This window comes from Oncorhynchus clarkii, chromosome 20 (assembly GCF_045791955.1).
Source record: "Oncorhynchus clarkii lewisi isolate Uvic-CL-2024 chromosome 20, UVic_Ocla_1.0, whole genome shotgun sequence".
In the NCBI taxonomy this organism is placed as follows: Eukaryota; Metazoa; Chordata; class Actinopteri; order Salmoniformes; family Salmonidae; genus Oncorhynchus; species Oncorhynchus clarkii.
The window spans coordinates 20,251,644-20,272,689 of NC_092166.1; the positions used below are offsets into that span (position 1 = coordinate 20,251,644).

General features: G+C 42.2%; 1 protein-coding gene across 6 annotated transcripts in view; it reads right to left on the reverse strand.

The window, feature by feature from the left end:
- The window catches only part of LOC139376065 (ras GTPase-activating protein nGAP-like), a 94,914-nt gene that overhangs the window by 24,958 nt on the left and 48,910 nt on the right, over nt 1-21,046 (reverse strand). For 5 of the 6 annotated variants that reach the window (XM_071118215.1, XM_071118216.1, XM_071118213.1 and 2 more), the window contains exons 2-4: nt 18,700-18,827; nt 18,149-18,272; nt 3,882-3,988 (exon numbers count right to left, since the gene is read on the reverse strand). In XM_071118215.1, the coding sequence (XP_070974316.1) occupies nt 3,882-3,988; nt 18,149-18,272; nt 18,700-18,827 (359 nt within the window). Of the gene's footprint in view, nt 1-3,881; nt 3,989-5,934; nt 6,040-18,148; nt 18,273-18,699; nt 18,828-21,046 lie in introns of those variants that run through there. The other variant, XM_071118217.1, reaches the window with a different exon arrangement.

Here is a 21,046-nt window from a genome sequence, read left to right on the forward strand (position 1 = left end):
GAAATTACTTTCAGGAGAACTGCTACACTCAGAGACACACATGTTACTATGTCTGGCTGTGTGTCTACTGTGGGCACCAGTTGTTGCAACTAGTCTGTGTTTGCATTGGGAGAGGTGCTGTGGCAATGAGTGGCTAATGTGTCACACAGGTCATACTATATCAGGTCAATTTCAAACAAATTGTTGTGTAATGTGTAGCCTACATATGAACAGAATGACGTTGTGTACAACACTGTTCCTGTCTTAGACTTCTATACGCTCATTTTATGAATTAGTAGCTAGTGTGAATGACCAGCTGACCACAATGACCAAGTTGGGGAGTGAATTCCATTGTAATGCTCTGGTGAAACACGGAAAACTGAACAACGTGTGGCGGGTTGTGAAACAACCCCACTCAGACCGAATACTATGACAATGTCAGAAAGAGTAGACACATTGAAACCAATAGGGGACTTGAGTCAGAGCTGAGACAGATGACTAATACTGCGGTTAAATGTCTATCACCCAATCACTTCCTTTAGCGTTTTCTGCTAGTTTTACAGTAACAGTTGAGATACAAAATAAAATATGATCAGGATATATACAGTACGCAATTATTATTTTATGACTTAACTAAATGGTTGAAAAAAATACATGAAGAGATCAGCAGGATGTCAGGGGCAGTGGAAACCTGTCACTAATTTGGCCATTGTGTGACCTTGACAGCAGAAGGAATTAGTCAGTCAGATATTGTATATCTTGGAAAAGAAAATCTATTGTACTCCAACTACTGTATAATGCTTACCCTGTATGTTGATATAGGATATGGTAATGCAACACTGAGTGCATATTGTGACCTCTATGACGGTGAGAGAGTACTGCCAAGTCTGCACAGGGAAGCCATGTTACTTATTAGCAAAGCGGCAATAAACACTATGAAGTGCACTCCACTATATTAGGTGTTGAAACGCTGTGTAAAATGACTGACGATGACATACAGTACATGATTTGATGAGAAGAGAGCGAAAGAGAGCGAGAGAGAGCGGGACAAAAACAGAAAGAGACAGAAAGAGGCAGAGGGCGCGAGAGAGAGACAAAGAGACGGAAGGAGAAAGAAAGGGGGAGAAAGAGAAGGGGAGAAAGAGAAGGGGAGAGTGGTAACAAGGGATCGTTGTACGTCCACAGAGAGGACGAGCACAGGAAGTCTTTGTCAGCTTTTCGACATTCTCATTCACCTTGGCAGTGTGGAGGAGGTGTCTTAAACAGCTCATTTTCAGTCAGAGACAACAACAGCACAACCCTCTCCCCTCTGCTCCCCCGGGTGCCTGCATTTATAAAGCCTGTCGTGTCAGCACAACCGGACAGCAGCCTTCACTTTGACTTGGTCCACAAACAGCACGAGGTTGGAGGATGTTAGTTTCCATCAAGTAGACAGACGCTAGGCTACTTCGTATTGAGGGCTGGAAGTGCCTGTATTCATAAAGCGTCTCATCGTACGAGTGCTGATCTAGGATCTGTGTTGCCTTTCAGATCATCATGAATAAGATTACATGGACCTGATTTCATCTGCACTCTCCACTCTGAGACACAACCTGAACCTCTCTGACATTCCCATATCAGTGTGCAGGTAAAACAGCTAGTCTAGAAACTGACAAACAAAGAGGAGACAAACATGAGTCCCCTATCTGATGATGCTACCCACGAGACCCTTTGATGAATCTGAAACTATCAACATGACAAAGTTTTCCTTCATCTATCTATAACAAAATGTTCTAAACCCGTAACAAGAAGTCTTATAAACATGCCAAAAGGTATGAGTTTCAATGATGCATGCCATGGCCTAATTCTTCTGGTTATAAATATCATCAGAAGTGTGCGTCTGCGTTTCCACAGTCCTCAGAGGCACACTCCCACGTCGTCTCGGATTAGCAAGCAGAAGTTTTCTAAAGATCTACATACCGCATCGTAACGTACCGCATCGTACCGTACCGCATCGTAACGTACCGCATCGTAACGTACCGCATCGTAACGTACCGCATCGTAACGTACCGCATCGTAACGTACCGCATCGTAACACTCTTACATATTTACTTAACACAAATATTATTGAGATGGTTATAGACTTCTAGTCTACCTCTGAAAATTAGAAGAACGCTGACGTATTCTCAGAGAATCTGTGGCAAGACTAGTCTAGATACACCCATAGAGATCATAAAAATGACTTGTCTATACAGTGAGGCAAAAAAGTATTTAGTCAGCCACCAATTGTGCAAGTTCTCCCACTTAAAAAGATGAGAGAGGCCTGTAATTTTCATCATAGGTACACTTCAACTATGACAGACAAAATGAGAGAGAAAAAAATCCAGAAAATCACATTGTAGGATTTTTTATGAATTTATTTGCAAATTATGGTGGAAAATAAGTATTTGGTCAATAAGAAAAGTTTCTCACCCCGTGGGGTCAAAATGATCACAAGAACGGTGAGCAAAAATCCCAGAACCACACGGGGGGACCTGGTGAATGACCTGCAGAGAGCTGGGACCAAGGTAACAAAGCCTACCATCAGTAACACACTACGCCGCCAGGGACTCAAATCCTGCAGTGCCAGATGTATCCCCCTGCTTAAGCCAGTACATGTCCAGGCCCGTCTGAAGTTTGCTAGAGAGCATTTAGATGATCCAGAAGAAGATTGGGAGAATGTCATATGGTCAGATGAAACCAAAATATAACTTTTTGGTAAGAACTCAACTCGTCGTGTTTGGAGGACAAAGAATGCTGAGTTGCATGCAAAGAACACCATACCTACTGTGAAGCATGGGGGTGGAAACATCATGCTTTGGGGCTGTTTTTCTGCAAAGGGACCAGGACGACTGATCCGTGTAAAGGAAAGAATGAATGGGGCCATGTATCGTGAGATTTTGAGTGAAAACCTCCTTCCATCAGCAAGGGCATTGAAGATGAAATGTGGCTGGGTCTTTCAGCATGACAATGATCCCAAACACACCGCCCGGCAATGAAGGAGTGGCTTCGTAAGAAGCATTTCAAGGTCCTGGAGTGGCCTAGCCAGTCTCCAGATCTCAACCCCATAGAAAATCTTTGGAGGGAGTTGAAAGTCCGTGTTGCCCAGCAACAGCCCCAAAACATCACTGCTCTAGAGGAGATCTGCATGGAGGAATGGGCCAAAATACCAGCAACAGTGTGTGAAAACCTTGAAGACTTACAGAAAACGTTTGACCTCTGTCATTGCCAACAAAGGGTATATAACAAAGTATTGAGATAAACTTTTGTTATTGACCAAATACTTATTTTCCACCATAATTTGCAAATAAATTCATAAAAAATCCTACAATGTGATTTTCTCATTTTGTCTGTCATAGTTTAAGTGTACTTATGATGAAAATTACATTCCTCTCTCATCTTTTTAAGTGGGAGAACTTGCACAATTGGTGGCTGACTAAATACTTTTTTGCCCCACTGTAGTTCTTTTGGTAATCCTATGGATGAACCCTCCTCCTTAAAAGAACAGCTTCACTTTGAGGAGGAGACCAGAATGACATGAATCAGAATGTAGATGTATAGTATGAGACATGGTGGTACAACAAGGTTGAAGCCAACTACAAGCCTAACCAACTACAGGCTTGGCTCTGCTGTCTGTCCATGTGCTTCAAACAAGAGGAGATATCAAAGGAATATAAAGTATGGATTGAAACCACTTCAACAGCAAATCATGAATGGTGTGCTAATTGCTTCAAACATAACAATTACTGTACAAAGACACTTAAAATGTCTAGTGTGTGTGTGTGTTTTTTGGAGAGGTTGGAATAAAGCAAGACAAGTTTCTGTTGGACATCGGTGTACTTTGGATAATAAACACATTTTAGAATCATAAAAACAGAACTCACCGGTACTTTGAAAGGGGATGTGTTGGGTACGTCCAGGGATATGTTCTTCTCTGAACTCCCCAGGCCTGAGATACTCCGCCTTCTGGGGGACCTCTCAGCAGACACTTCTGTGGACAACAGAGAGAGAGAGTGGGGGAGAGGGAGGGAGAGAGACATTGTACATAAAAAAATAAAAAAAGTAATATTAACAAGTACAGGTCGAAATATGAGATGGGGAGATTGATGAGATACAGGAGGGAAGGGGAGTGATGGAACCGCTACCTACAGGGGCATGTGTTGTCCGGGGGCAGTAGCACTAAACCTAGACCAGTCCCCAGCACGAGAGACATTAGTAAAGACAGCTAGCTGCCTTGAAACCTGGACTGGTGGAGGTTGAGTTCTATGAACACAGATGCTGCAACATTTGGGAGAGGGAGCCAGAGTGATGGGTGTACACAAGGACATCTAGAGCACACAGACAGAGACAGAGGTGGACTGTATCAAGCAATTACCTCAGGCCACCAAGAGTCTGTGTCGGGGTCCCCCAAGAGACAAGCTATGGCATTGAATGAATGCCACAAACTCATGTAAATGATTAATAGAACAACAAAAATCCATCTCAGAATGCTATTCAGAGGGGTTTGTAAATCATTAACAATGAGGTTTCAGCTATAAGGTCACTGATTGTGCTTCACTGTAATCCCCGTTGAACAGGCAGGATGGAATAAACAACAGGACAAAATTAATCTGCTTCTCTGTAGAAGACAGTTATTTCTGGTCCATCCTGACAAACTATGCAGTCTCTCTGTACGGTGAGGTTATGGCCATCTGTGTCAAGGATGAGGATGGACTCAACCCACATTTATTTTTCCCTCTGGTGGTCTCAGTTTACAGAGGCAGGGCAGGGCCATCAACATGGGACTCCAGCTGCTAGGCCCCAGTAAGCCTTGGCACCGGAGTGTCAGCTCAGCCAAGCCTCCTGGAGCAGTGCCCAGGCAGGTGAGGTTAGAGGCAGGACGCTGGAGCAGTCCCTCAACTGACAAAGACCCTCTAATTTCTCATACCCGAGTCTCTGGTTACGTTCAAAATGGCATCATATGTAGTGCACTACTTTTGAGGGAATAGGGTGTCATTTGGGACACATCCCGTGACTTCCACAGCCAGTGCAGCTTTTACTGCAGCTGCATACAAGACAAACGCCTGTCAGTGCCTTACCAATGTTGCACAGAGCAAGAAAGCAAGCCAAATCTTCCAAATACAGAAGTCTCAAACCATCCGTCACATTGCGATCCCTGGCTGATATCCAGAGAACGATTGATTGGAAGCTAAGTTTAGCTCCATTTTTGAGCAGATCGACCCCGTGCAACAGGAATGCTCTGTGAAAGAACAAGCCACAACCATCTGAAGTAAAATAACAAGTTTTAGCAGACCAGATAACGGGAGATAACCTCCAGACTACAGCAACACGTGTCAGATCCCACGTTTCGATCAGGTTGTCCCTAAAGCTAGGCCTCACCGTAATCTATCCTTCATATTAAACTTTGGCACAAGTGAGACAGTATGCAGCAGTCAGCATTATTAAAAAGGCTACTTTTCAAAGTGCTATATCAAGTTCTCTCTCAGACACTGTCCTCTTGGCACCCCTGTCTGCAGCCCGGTCCGTCTAAAACGCTGCGTGCATCATAATTCAGAAGGACTGAGCTCTCTGGCTGGGGGTGGCTTGAAGGGAGAGAGAGACACCCAACAAACGTCATGCACATCCTGTATAATATCAACTATGGACACTGACGAACAGCACAAAGTAAATATGATCAAAGAAGTTAGGCAAATATTATGTTCAGTGTTTGTGAAAGACATGCTACCAAACGCATCACATGTATACAGTACAGAGCCTAATGAAAAGAAGATGTGCAAGCAGCAGTCCGCACAGAGAAAACTTCACAATCTAACATAATGGCTTTTTAACGATGGTGCTCTGCACTGCGCACATGAGAATTAAGCATGAATAATCAACTTAATTTTAAACAATAGACCCTAATTAGAGAAGAAAAAAGACAGGAGAGTGAATCAGTACCTCGGTCACAGCTGTTCCCCATCATCTGAGGAGGAGATGGACAGGGTCAGCACCCGATTGGCTAAACACCGACCATCACCATCAGCCAATGAGGCAAAGTCGTTTCCCTTTAACTGTCCATCTTCTGCAGTGCTGCGAAGCCATCCCATTGATAATCACTCTGTCTTTTGAAATAATTAGTTTTGTTCCTGCAGTCTGGAATCCCACCTATTTCTCCCTGAACTAACACTCCATGCTTCCCCTGGTCTCCCCCAGTCTCTCGTCCCACTCCGCTATCTATCTTTCTCCCTCTCCCTCTCACTCTCTCCTCTCGGCAGCAATTCTTAACCTTCACTTCATTATTCTCTCCCTCCTTTTTGGCATGCCAGCAGCGGAAGAGATTTTACCGCATTTATTCAATCAATTTCTGTAACTGCACTCCATCGTTCCTCTTAGCAGAATAAAACAGAACTGCAAGTACTTCCCTCTTCAGTCTTTCTCTCTCCTCTCCTTCTCTTTTTTGCTCTTTCTGTACCGTAGCATCTGCCGGTGAAGCTACTGCAGCTGAAATGCAGCCCACCTCACACACTGCTGGAACCACAGGACGCACAGGACAAATTTAGAGCCACGCTTTAAGGCTAATTACAAAATAACTTGCTGCCTTACTCGACTGATGTAGGACACAACTCTGGGGGCTTTCTCATCATGTATGAAAGAGAGGAAGAGAAAAGAGAGCGAGAGAGAGGAAGAGAGAGACCTAGAGAGGGACAGAGAGAGAGAGAGCGAGAGACAGAGCGCGAGAGCGAGCGATTGGAAACCCATAGGGGGGGGATGGGTATCGGAAGCTTGCAAGATGCTATTTAGGAGAATTATACTGTAGGGTGTTAGGGTGTTCATTTAGTTCCCAAACCAAAAATCCATTAACCCTCAAGTATAATTTAAGCAGGAGATGGCCCTTGAGGTTAGAAGCAGATTTTTCGAGGGGGACCTGGCAAGAGGTCAGAGGAAGTAGTCAGTGTGTACACAACACAATAGCACAATACAATACACTAAAAACAATCACAATGGTCAACAAGATGATCCTCTATGAGAGCTTGAGATTGAAAAAGCGATATGCTCTCCTCTAGTTTAAAAGTATTTTGCCGCTCGTTCCAAGACGAAGAAGCATACTAGGATGTTTGCATGTAAACAATATCACCATAATACAGCACAGATCAAAATAAATAACTGTCCCTTGGACAAGGTCTTTCCTGGCTGACGTAGAGAAACAGGTTTTATTCCTAAAATAAAAACCAAAATTAAAATTGCAGCTTTTAGGAAAAAAAATGTGTGCTGTTTGAAACTTTTCATCTATCCAGATACAAAAGATACTTACAAGAGGCCACCCTTTCAATTTACAGTTAACATTTGCAAGTGGCTCCATGTGTTCTCTAGTTTAATGTTTGCCACAAGCTACAGTGAATCACCACTGTCTGAAAATAGAATCAGAAAATGTGAAATGTCCACTATTTAAATGCAAGTGCCAGACTTCTCCTTATGCACAGCAAAAAGAAGACTGAGTTCATGTCCATCTATAAAGTTACTATGCAGCATTCCACACAGATACAACTCCAGACCCTTGCTAAAAAGCTGTTAGTTGAACAATCTCGTATTAGTCCAATAACTCGGTGGTAAGAAATCTGCAGTGGTTGGGAGACTCAACTCTGAAAAACAACAACGAGCACAACACAGATTTGTGGATCAGCAATCCCCGGTGACAGTGTTTGAACAGTGCAGCAGTGCCTCGTCCTCTACCTCAGAGCTTTAGTACATATTCAGCTGCATAATTCAGCTAGTGAAATCCTAAATTGTTGACTATGTGCATTGTGCAGCATGTGACCCAAGTTACCCAACACTGAAAGTTACTTAATCTGCAGAATTTTCCACAGGGAATATAATTTCCATAGTCCTTATCATGCAGTAGCATTAATGGTGTGGGCGTTGCGAGGTAAGTAAAAACTTGGGGCTGGGCTAAGTTCAATAATAGCCCAAAGTGCTTGAGAAAGATGAATTATTGATGATCACCATCCATACTTCAGATATCGCAAGCACAATGAAGTGGTGAGTGACCAAAGGAGTAGCAAACAAGAATGATGTTTTCAAGACATTTGAATCTTTATCCTTTAGTTGCATCAAATATATTTTGATCTATTGAAACCATATGTTCGATAGCATGGAGGCGTACACTACATTGTGATTTCTTACCTCATCACGTTTGGAGATGATGGAGCACGCTGAAGTAAAAACAGCATACAACTAGCCTACCATACCAGGTATTCTACATGCAAACAAGGACAATCTAGAATCACTTTTGCCTTTTAGGTTATAGTCTAATGAAAGGACAGGGGGGGGGGGGGATCCCAACTCCACACTCCTACTCTGAGAAGCTTTTTGAACACCAGTCCAGATGATTGGCCTCGCGGCTACCTGGTATAAACGGTGTTCTGATAGAAATCTCCAAATAAGCATCACTTCTAATTACAGCGTGGGCCTAATTTCCCCACGTGGCAGGCAATGCATTTTAACCCTGCACTTATCTTTTAACAAGATATTGATTTCAAGAAGGCCTGCACCGAATCAATTGTTTAACTGGATTTTCAGGAACGGATGCAGCAGGGGGCAAGGTGTTTCAAATGGCACCCTATTACCTATATAATGCATTCATCTGGATGGGCCCTGGTCAAACGTAGTACACTATATAGGGAATAGGGTGCCATTTGGAATGGGACCATGTCTGCAGGCAGCACAGTTCCCCACCAGACAGTCTGCAGTCAGCTTCTGTAGACAGCCCTGAGTAGTGACCTTGACATACTGTGCTAGATAAAGGCTGTCGTGGCAAGACCGACAGTCAGTCAGCGAGGAAGGAATTGACACATCATTTGATAAAATGCCATTGCAACAACTTATGGGTAGACTGTGTTCATTCATGATTTTGTTTGGATGATATTGAAAAACCTGAAATAATAACAGCACGGTCTACTGTAGAATGTTTTGGGTGATAAAAATAAAACATTTAAATATATATCAGAGATTTAAAATCAGGTGGAGTTGATGACAACGTACCTAGCTATGTACTATAGTACCCAAGTATAGTGTCTATAGGGTTACTTAAGAAAGGATTACAGGGGGCAGCATCCATAGAAATGCATTTCTTACATAATCCATACAGTGCAAACTAAGACTATGCGCTGGTCATCAAAACTTGTCACAACGGGGAAAAAGCTAAACAATACCAACACTTGCTACATAAAACACGCATTGTTACACAAGTGACATGGTGGTGTAGAAATGAGCGTCTATCAATGGTAAAATGTCACATGGCAATAGTGTGAAGAATGTGTGGAACATTAAAACACACCATCTGTTCATTCCCTGTCCAATCATAAACCAGAACAAACACACCTGGCCAAAACCTAGATGTACTAATACAGCATGAAGTGCTTTATACAAAAACACTGAAATCTTCCATTAAGGTAAAGATAGGAGATAAACCACTTATGTGCCACTATTGTGAGCCACTGCCTTTGTGTCACAGAATCACCATTTTTTCTTCAAAACACTATATCTAGAGGGAATGTATTCAGACACAGAAATTACAATTTGGAAGTTTCTGAAAATATTATTACGACCCAAAAACATGTTGAATGGGTGCATCCAATGGGATGTATCCATTGTCCAAATGTAAACAGTCTGTAACACAACAACTATTCAAGGAATCCCCATCAACCCATGGAACCAGTCTGATGTCCAAGTAACACAGCAATGCTCTTGGCTTTATCCGTAATCACTGTTAAATTTAGGGGCGGCAGGTAGCCTAGTGGTTAGAGTGTTGGGCTGAAAGGTTGCTGGATCAAAACACCGTGCTGATAAGGTGAAAATCTGGTCGTTCTGAACTGTCATTGTAAATAAGAACTGACTTGCCTAGTTAAATGAAAGGTTAAATCAAATAAAAATAATAAGAATGGTTTCCATGCCCTGTCTATTTTCACACAAATGCTTTGTGGCCCCTACTGACACTTCTCTGTATTGACATTTTATTTTATTTATGAATGTGAAAATACGTCCTTGTGGAAATGCCCAACTGTGGTAACAAAATACAATAAACATTGGTTGTGAGCAGAGTAATTTACAGAAATGTCATGACAGAGAATTGTTTTCCCCCATGGTGAGAATGTAAGTAAAAAGAGTTGTAACAGAGTTGACAGATTCTACAGGCTGCTATTTGACAAATATAATTCATAATGATTAGAAATAAATAATAAAATAATTAAGTGAAATAATGAAATTGTCAACAACAAAAGCTGCAAAACGCAGCATAATATGATGCAAAATGCATCATACGGATGAGATTTAGGCATTTTGAAAAGTGACATATCTAGAAAATTGGGCAAATGGGCAAATGAAACAAACACCAAAATATCGTTTTTGGGTGGAGTTTTCCTTTAATTGTTATGCAGAAATGATTTAATATTGATATAAACATAGCTGCATTTGGACCTTTAAGGTTGCCAGATAACCTAGGTGTAGGATAATAGATCAATGAAATAATTTGATAGATGACATGACGAGAATATCACGTATTTGTCAACACGCTACAAAGTTACAACATTGTTTCTACATTGTAGCCACATGATGTTACATTGCATCTTACAAAGTATAGATACCAACAGGGGCGTAGCCTAAGCGTTTCTGACCGAACACTAGACAAATTGATTGAACATCCAAAACAAATGAATGTAGGTGTTGTTGAGTGGGCAAAAGTAACTAGTTGCGCATGGAAAAGTTGGACAGGGTCCTCCTGAGTAGTGCTGCGAGAGTTCTTACACGATTGCTCTTTTAGTATTCTAAGTAAAACATTCAAACAACTTGAACCTACCCCATATGAATTCCATTGCTTTACAATCCAGAAATTGTTTTACAATCCATAGTTTTACAATCCATTCTGCAGAAAATATATCAGGCAATTTCACAAGATCCTGGTGCTCGCTTAGGCTACTATCTCGTCCTTGGCTGTTAGTTCGCCTCCCTTCAAGACATGCAGGAATGCAGAAAAGCCTGAGCCCAAGCCAGTCAACCCCACACAGCCTTTCTGTTCTCTATAAGTCTTTTGAAATTAGCACAACAATAGCAGCCCTTCCATCTGAGAGCCCACATACCGTTCTCAAGACGTGTGGAACTTCCCTGCCAGAGCAAACCCTCTGCCCCCTCCGTCGCCCCAGTAAAAAGGGGGTGTGCGGCATATGATCAGAAGATTATTCACGGTAGATTGCGCACATTTTGAAAGTTCTCAGTCAGGAGAGTTGATGGGATCACATCACAAGATCTTTGTAGATTGAATGGATATAAACTTGTCAACAAATGTATTACTCTGCCGAAATGTCACGTCAAAATGCCTCCATTCCAGCATGAAAAGCTGGAAAAGTCATTTTCTGTAAACACACACACACACACACACACACATACACACACACACTTAAAAGCTTTGACATACCGGTAGGATTGTCAAATGCTTGCCTACCGACAGTACTTAGGCACCCCTGAACAGTGTCGGCAGTCCATCTATTTTGTGATCACACAGCAAAGACCTTGAAGTCGTCAGCCACACAGCCCTGTTAAAATACTCCAAACCAGAAGGTGCCAGTAGCGTTGCTTGGCAATACATGTCCGTGTGTGTTGTTTATTCCAAGATTAGCTAGCTAGCTATCTGTGCTAATGTTGCTATTTTGTAGAAGTCCTTGGTAATACTAGCCAGATGGCCACAGCTAGATAACTACCGAGCAAGATGACGAGGATGTTTTATTTTTATTCACTTTACATAATCCCATACTGCCAGTGCCAGCCCATAGCTAAATGTTTAGCTAGCTAATGTTACCATATAGTTAGCTAGCACAACATACTGTAGCCAGCTAAGGACACTTCACTAACTCGGAAGAAAATACAGGCAGCTGTTTCATGAAAACTAGCTCATTTATTGTGGCTCATCCGTGGATGTACGGAGAAATGCCCCTGCGATTCTACAAGTAGAAATGGTAGGTTCGTCGCTACCGGCTTGGCACGCAGTAGCTACCGATTTCATTTTAGCAAGAGAAGGAACAGCCTCCCACTGTGATTAAGAACCTATCGGCAGTCTATCGGCAGTGAGATTCTCTGTGTTTAATGCTTTAAATATCAGTAATCTTCGTGACGCAACAACCTAAGGTTTCTGCTGACTTTATTAACCTTTATTAACAAGGTCATAGGTGGAGTACCAAAAATAAATAAAATATATATTTAAAAAAAAGTGGAAACGCTTGATTTCAAATACTCTTATATACACAAACAACAAAAAGGTGAGAATGCTTCCCATGCAGTGTTTAAAAACCTGTAAATTATTTCATGTTAACACAGGGAAGTACCAGCAATGATACTGACTTTTCTCTAACAATGCAATTCAGCATCATGTGTCACAAAACCTAGTCATTAAACACTGCCAATGGTGGCGGAATAGAATAACATGGTGGAAAAGTATTTCAAGGGTGTGAATGTATGTGACCCCTATTAAGTCTCTTGTAAAAACTAAACAACAAAATAGGCTATGTCCCTAGGAATCCAAAAAGAGATGAAAAGTGTCTGATAAATTAGACAGACACAGAGAAAGACAGACACACACAGCCTTTGAAAAGTATTCAGATCCCTAGACTTTATCCACATTTTGTTACATTACAGCCTTATTATAAAATGGATTATATATATATATATATATATATATATATATATATATATACATATACACATACATAAAAATCCTGAGCAATCTACACACATTAATACATTTCTAAAAGTTTCTAAAAACCTGTTTTCGCTTCGTCATTATGGAGTACAAATAAAAAAACTAATATTCAGCCCTTTTGCTATGAGAGTCGAAATTGAGATCAGGTGCATCCTGTTTCCATTGATCATCCTTGAGGTGTTTCTACAAATTGATTGAAGTCCACCTGTGGTAAATTCAATTGTTTTGACATGATTTGGAAAGGCACACACCTGTCTATATAAGGTCCCACAGTTGACAGTGCATGTCAGAGCAAAAACCAAGCCATGAGATCGAAGGAATTGTCCGTAGAGCTCTGAGACAGGGTTGTGTCGAGGCACAGATCTGGGGAAGGGTACCAAAACATTTCTGGGGCATTGAAGGTCGCCTCAATCATTCATAAAATGGCTAAACTGAGCAATTGGGGGAGAAGGGCCTTGGTCAGGGAGGTGACAAAGAACCTGATGGTCAATCTGACAGAGCTCTAGAGTTCCTCTGAGGAGATCTTCCAGAAGGACAACCATCTCTGCAGCACTCCACCAATCTGGCCTTTATGGTAGATTCGCGAGACGGAAACCATTCCTCAGTAAAAAGGCACATGACAGCCCGCTTGGCATTTGCGAAAAGGCACCTAAAGACTCTCAGACCATGAGAAAATATTCTTTGGTCTGATGAAACCAAGATTGAACTCTTTGGCCTGAATGCCAAGTGTCACGTCTGGAGGAAACCTGACATAAATACCTATGGTGAAGCAAGATGGTGGCAGCATCATGCTGTGGGGATGTTTTTCAGTGGCAGAGACCGGGAGACTAGTTAGGACCGAGGTTAAAGATGAACGGAGCAACGTACAGAGAGATCCTTAATGAAAACCTGCTCCAGAGCGCTCAGGACGTCAGACTGGGGCGAAGGTTCACCATCCAACAAGACAACGACCCGAAGCACACAGCCAAGACAATGAAGGAGTGGTTTCGGGACAAGTCTTTGGATGTCCTTGAGTGGCCCAGCCAGGACCTGGACTTGAACCTGATCTAAATTCTCTGCAGAGACCTGAAAATAGCTGTGCAGCAACGCTCCCCATTCAACCTGACAGAGCTTAAGAAGATCTGCAGAGAAGAATGGGAGAAACTCCCCAAATACAGGTGTGCCAAGCGTCATACCAAAGAATAATCAATGCTGTAATACTTCAATAAAATGTAATATTTCAGTTAGCAAACATTTCTAAAAAGCTGTTTTTGCGCTGTCATTGTGGGGTTTTGTGTGTAGATTGAGGAGGTAAAAAAACGATTTAATCAATTTTAGAATAAGGCTGTAACATAAAATGTGGAAAAAGTCAAGAGGTCTGAATACTTTCTGAAGGAACTGTATATATATATTACATATACACACATTGAACCAAAATATAAACACAACAAGTAAATTGTTGGTCCCATGTTTCATGAGTACCCGCAAATATCCAGCAACTTCGAACAGCCATTGAAGTGTGTGAAAACATTCCACAGGTCACAATCAACAGCCTGAAGGAGATTTGTCGTGGTAAAAACAGGTTTTCAAAGCCATGCTCCTGCTATTTCTGTGACCAACAGATTCATATCTGTATTCCCAGCCATGTGAAATCCATAGATTAGGGCCTAATGAATTTATACCAATTGAATGATTTCCTTATATGAACTGTAACTCAGTAAAACTGTAGAAATTGTTCCATTTATATTTTTGTTCACTACATACACTACCGTTCAAACGTTTGGGGTCACTTAGAAATGTCCTTTGTTTTTTGTCTATTAAAATAACATCAAATTGATCAGAAACGCAGTGGAGACATTGATAATGTTGTAAATGACTACTGTAGCTGGAAACTGAATTATTTTAATGGAATGTCTACATAAGCGAACAGAGGCCCATTATCAGCAACCATCACTCCTGTGTTCCAGTGGCACGTTGTGTTAGCTAATCCAAGTTTATCATTTTAAAAGGCTAATTAATCATTAGAAAACCATTTTACATTTATGTTAGCACATCTGAAAACTGTGATTAAAGCAACAATAAAACTGGCCTTTTTTTAGACCAGTTGAGTATCTGGAGCATCAGCATTTGTGGGTTCGAATACAGGCTCAAAATGGCCAGAAACAAAGCACTTTCTTCTGAAACTCATCAGTCTATTCTCGTTCTGAGAAATGAAGTCTAATCCATGCAACAAATTGCCAAGAAACTAAAGATCTGGTGCAACGCTGTGTACCTCTCCCTTCACAGAGCAGTGCAAACTGGCCTAACCAGAATATAAACAGTGGGAGGCCTCGGTGCACAACTGAGCAAGAGGACAAGTACATTAGTGTCTAGTTTGAGATAGACGCTTCAAGTTCTCAACTGGTAGTTTCATGAAATAGTACCCGCAAAACACCAGTCTCAAACTCAACAGTGAAGAGGCGACTACGGGATGCTGGCCTTCTAGGCAGAGTTCCTCTGTCAGTGTCTGTGAGATACAGCCTTTTCTTTAAGGGGTTTGAATACATTCCAAATGCACTGTATACTACACGACCAAAGGTACCCACTTGTCGAACATCTCATTCCAAACTCATGGGCATCAACATGGAGTTGGTCCCCCCTATGCTGCTATAACAGCCTCCCCTCTTCTGGGAAGGCTTTCAACTAGATGTTGGAACATTACTGTGGGGACTTGCTTCCATTTAGCCAGAAGAGCATTAGTGAGGTCGGGCACTGATGGTGGACAATTAGGCCTGGCTTGCAGTCAGCATTCCAATTCAACCTAAATGTGTTCAATGGGGTTACGGTCAGTTAAGGACTGTGCAGGCCAGTCAAGTTCTTCCACACCGATCTTGACAAACCACTTCTGTACGGACCTTGCTTTGTTTACAGGGGCATTGTCATGTTGAAACAGGAAAGGTCCTTACCCAAACTGCTGCCACAAAGTTGGAAGCACAGAATCGTCTGGAATGTATGTTGTATAGTTAAGATGTCCCTTTACTTGAAACTAAGCGGCCTAGCCCGAACCATGAAAAACCACCCAGACCATTATTCCTCCTCCACAAAACTTTACAGTTGGCGTTCTCCTGGCATCCGCCAAACCCAGATTCAACCATCAGACAGCCAGATGGTGAAGCGTGATTCATCACTCCAGAGAATGCATTTCCACTGCTTCAGTCCAATGGCAGCGAGGTTCACACCACTCCAGCCGATGCTTGGCATTGCACATGGTGATCTTAGGCTTGTGTGCGGCTGCTCGGCCATGGAAACCCATGTCATGAAGCTCCCGACGAACAGTTGTTGTGCTGAAGTTGCTTCCAGAGGCAGTTTGGAACTCGGTAGTGAGTGCTGCAACTGAGGACTGATTTTTACGCGCTAAGTGCTACGTGCTTCAGCACTCGGTGGTCCCGTTGTGTGGCCTACCATGTCGCGGCTGAGCCGTTGTTGCTCCTATACATTTCCACTTCACAATAACATCACTTAAAAGGTTACTGAAACATCTAGCAGGGCAGAAATTTGACGAACTGACTTGTTGGAAAGGTGTTATCCTATGACAGTGTCACATTGAAAGTCAATGAGCTCTTCATATTACAGGCCATTCTACAGCCAATGTATTTCTATGCCGATTGCATGGCTGTGTGCTCGATATTATACACGTGTCAGCTAATTTGAAGGGGTCTCCACATACTTATATTATATAAATCTCTATTACGTTTATCTCTCGCAACACCATACTTTGTAAACAAAGTGAAATAATGGACAATATCTAAGAAGGAAGGCTTTCTATTCATCTCAAAGTTTCCTCCTCTTTTGTTGTTGTTTGCTTTATATGTCAATCAAAATGATTGTTGAATGCCCATAGAATCCCAGCATTGGCCTGAAACCTAGCATTGGGGGCACTTTTGTCAAAGCAAACTATAGATTAACATATAAATAACCCTCTCTCCCCCATTTTAGGACAGAGAACATTAAGAGGGTCATGAGAATGACTAACTCTCACAGTTACAGGGCCGGTGTTTAAAATGGCACCCTATTCCTTTATATACTGAATACCTTTGACCAGGGCTCTGGTCAAAAGTAGTGCACTATATAGGGGATAGTGTGCCATTTGGGAGGCAACCCATGTCCGTCCTCATTCCTCTACCCATCAGCTGCTGTCACAATACAACCAGCCCAATGACCCCTTCCCTATTCCCACTGACCCCCCAGCCCAGCACCCCTCCAGCTAGCAGCTGCACCCCCGCAGATTCCCTCAGTGAATGCCCTGGCTGGGAAAAGCCCACGTCAAGGCACTGGGGTCAGTCATGCTACTCAGACCACGTGAGGTGGATGGATAGAGGTTAGACACTGGGTGCTTTGTCTCCGTCTATACATTCTCTAAGACACCTACACCACAGAACATCTCCCGTCCTACGGACGCCAGCAGTAGAACATCTCCACTAACCGGCCTAAATGAAACGAAACCCTCAGGAAAACCGATACAAGACATTTAACATAGTTGTCAGTCCTTTCTGTTATTATTGCAAGGTTACCCTATGCTAATAACTTGTCATTTTGTTCCCTTTGGGAGCTTACAGCTGTTTCTCACAGACCAGGCTGGAAGAGGGCAGCAGCAGTCCACAGACTCATCATCAGATAATTAAGATATTTCAGTTGATAATAACACTCCCTACTGCAGCTATGGCATATTTTCTAAAAAGCTCTTCCGCGGTTATGTACCGGACGCTGCTTGCAGTTCTTTTTAATCCACCGATGCCTGTGATATTGTTCTTCATACTTGCAGACTACTCCTTTGTCGCAGAGTGTGTAATACAAACTCCAGGAGGGATACGGAGATGGAGATCAAATCACCACCATCACCCATATCAGGAATTTCAACGTTTCTCTATGGTCCTGAGCCATTGTGTAGACAATTAGTAATGTTCAGATGAGTCTGTATGCATTTAAAAACCTACAAGAAGTCCTCAAACGCAAGAGAATACTGCAGGTAGCCTCGTTGGACTAGTAAACCGAAAGGTTGCAAGATCGAATCCCCGAGCCGACAAGGTACAAAGCTGTCGTTCTGCCCCTGAACAAGGCAGTTAACCCACTGTTCCTAGGCCTTCATTGAAAATAAGAATTGGTTCTTAATTGACTTGCCTAGTTAAATAAAGTGAACACTTTGTTTTTGCATTATTTAAACCAAATTGAACATGTTTCATTATTTATTTGAGGCTAAATTTATGTATTATATTAAGTAAAAATAAGTGTTAATTCAGTATTGTTGTAATTGTCATTATTACAAATAAATAAATAATACATTAAAAATTAAGAGAATAAGGTGCCATGTGGGAGACAGCCAATGTTTCCCTGTCCCATTAGTCAGTGCATTTTGTAACAGATCGGTAACTGCAGAGGCTCCTCTCCTTTCTAGTCTGTGGTGTGTCTTACCTAGCATGGAGGCGCCCTCTGCCTGGAACTCAGGGAACTGTCCCTCTGAAGGGACACTGACTGTCCTACGTAGGCTCCTGCCCTTCGATGACTCTGTAGGACCATCAACCACCTCACCTGGCATCTGAGAATCACACAGAGGGGGAGACAGGAGGCACTGTTAGTAGGGTCCGTGCTTTCCGGGATCCTTGGGACATCCCTACCCCATTGAAGTTGAAATTTAAAATAGCTAAGGGTTAGGGTTATGGGCAGGGGCATCCCAATGATTCCAAATAGCACTCACCCTATTAATAAGGCATCATCAGAAAATAATGTTTTCTATAGTATGTATACTGAAACCGTAATAGTTTTCACAGTAGCTTAGGAACTTTATCAGCCAGGGAAATATAGGACATTTAGGTCTGATCTTTAATTAATATTTTTTTCTGCACACACAGAAGCCGGGATTGATTTTTAGAGATGCAAGGTGGAGCACCCTACAATGCACACCTTCCTTTGTCCCTCAAAGTGTGTGTGTGCGTAGGGGTAGTATTAGGAGGAACTTCACTCACCTCTTCCTCCTTGTTGAGCAGGATGAGCTGGCTATCAGTCAGGATGCAGTACTTCCTCTCCCACATACTGGTCTCGGAGTAGGGTGACTGGCCGCAGGAAAAGCGGTGTGTGGGTGGTCCCTTCACATCTGCACAGAGGGGACAAGAGAGACACTTCAGAAGAACGAAGCAGGACAGAAGATCCCGCGGTAAATTAGGAAAATCTGTTAAACAAGGAAGAGGTTATATTGAACATTTCTCTTAACTCTTGAAACTTTATACACCACCTTTTGTATGCAATGAGAGTAAGCCATAGGGAAGTGAACTGCTTTTTGCTTAGGCCTCATTATGACTGATAAAAGTCAGCTGCCCAACCAAACACAGATCCTCACGAGACACAGCTGTATTGTTGATCCCACTGACACAGAGAGGAATCAGTTTTAGGTAGGAAAATGAATTAACATCAACTCTGTTGAGCCCAGAGAAAATAAGGTGAAGTCAACACAGCTCGTCTGTAGAGGGCAGAGTTGTCCTCTGCTAAGCACCAAACAATGGATTTTCACCCCACTGCATGTTATTGAAAATATCTTCAATTATATCAGATTTGGTTTGTAAATATTGAATTAGAATAAAAGGGGGAGAAAATATGATTAAAAACAACTACGCCTACATTATCCACTGACACGCAAAACTGGGGAAGGTGAATCCCTTGCCTTGTCATAAAACAAAGTCTACTATAACTAATTACATAACAAATATTGCTTTTAAAAAACAAACACCAGTGATGTATGTGGCATTTAATTCCCTTGCCCAATAAATAATCATCATACTTGAAACCAAGCATGATAGCCTACCTAATCTAGCAAAAATAATGATATAAAAGTATGTAACAATACAAAGTGCACTGCCTTGTGTCCATTAAACTGCCTCACTGCTCCTCCAGGATGTCTGGTACAGGATGTGACCTTTTCCTACTGGTGAGATGCTTCTGTCCCAAATGGCACATTATTCGCTATATAGTGCACTACTTTTAACTAGGGTCCATGGTGAACTATATTGGGAATTGGGTGGGGGGCATTGGTACAGAGTAGTTAGGAAGAAAGCAGATCGCATAGGTGATTAAAAATGGATGTCTGGGTGGTGCATTGGTACAGAGTAGTTAGGAAGAAAGCAGATCGCATAGGTCATGCCCACATGTCACTGAGCATTAGTGGAAAGTGCTATAGGGGCCCTTCAGGCTTAATCAATCTCCATGGACTAACAAGGTTGAGTCCAAAGGAGGCACTATTCCCAGAGGTTTATTTACTATGCCGAAAGCAAGTCAGTCAATGATCGGGGTCCCAAATGGCACCCTATGCTGTTTCACAATCAATGTATTCATTGTTTATGTACAACATATGGGTAGCTGAGCTCCAGTAAGAAACTGTGTGCCAGTTGGCTAATTGACTGGGGAGTGAGTGAGTGAACAGCTCAGCTCCTTCTGAATCCCTCCAATTTCCCATACAAAGATTACAGGCGGGAACAAAATAATCCGGTGCAATTTATTACTCATCATTTCCGACACTGAAATACAGGGACTTAAAGTTCTTTTGAAAAAGAGAATCAACTAAGCTTGAGTGTCATCACTGGAGCGTCTATCATTAATCGTCAATGCTGAGAAGAATATAACTTCTTCCCATCCCGTGATAGCACTGTACTGTGGAATGGTAGACTACACAGAGATGTAGGTGCAGAGTTAACAGATATATTTCTGGATGCATGTGAAATAACATACCACAAAGCTTCACTGCCTAAACACCCAAGAGAACGGAACCTTCTCACACCTGCTACTGTTCAAATGTAGCTAGCTACCATGTGAAATTGCCACATTTCTCAGGGGAATTCAAGGCCACAAAATGGACTCTCCGAAGTAGGAGTAAAAATTGAATTGGAGTTTGTCTGTGTTTCTGAGAAATCCCAACGACCGCGTCCACAGAAACCCATACGTCATCACTAACTAATTACCAACAGTGTCTATTGAAGAGGAACAGGAACGATGTGTATACCTCCATCTGAACAGATGACTTCAAATCTGTGCAGAAAAAAAACTAAGGAAGATGAGACCATTTAGGCTAGTCAGAAGGCTGCTTTTACAAGTTCATCTGGTCTCAGGGAGGGTACGCCACTGGCTATTCCCCTTACATAACTCCTCCATGCTCAGCTGCAGAAGCTCGTTTGTCTGGTTGGTTTAAGAACATTTGCTATCTAACCGTCATCATCCCATTCTGAGGACTGAGGTCTTTGAAAAGAGGCATGGCAAATCCTTCAGAGACAACTCAAACATGTCTAATTTGATGAGCTTTCATTTGCACTCATATAGCTGTAGAAT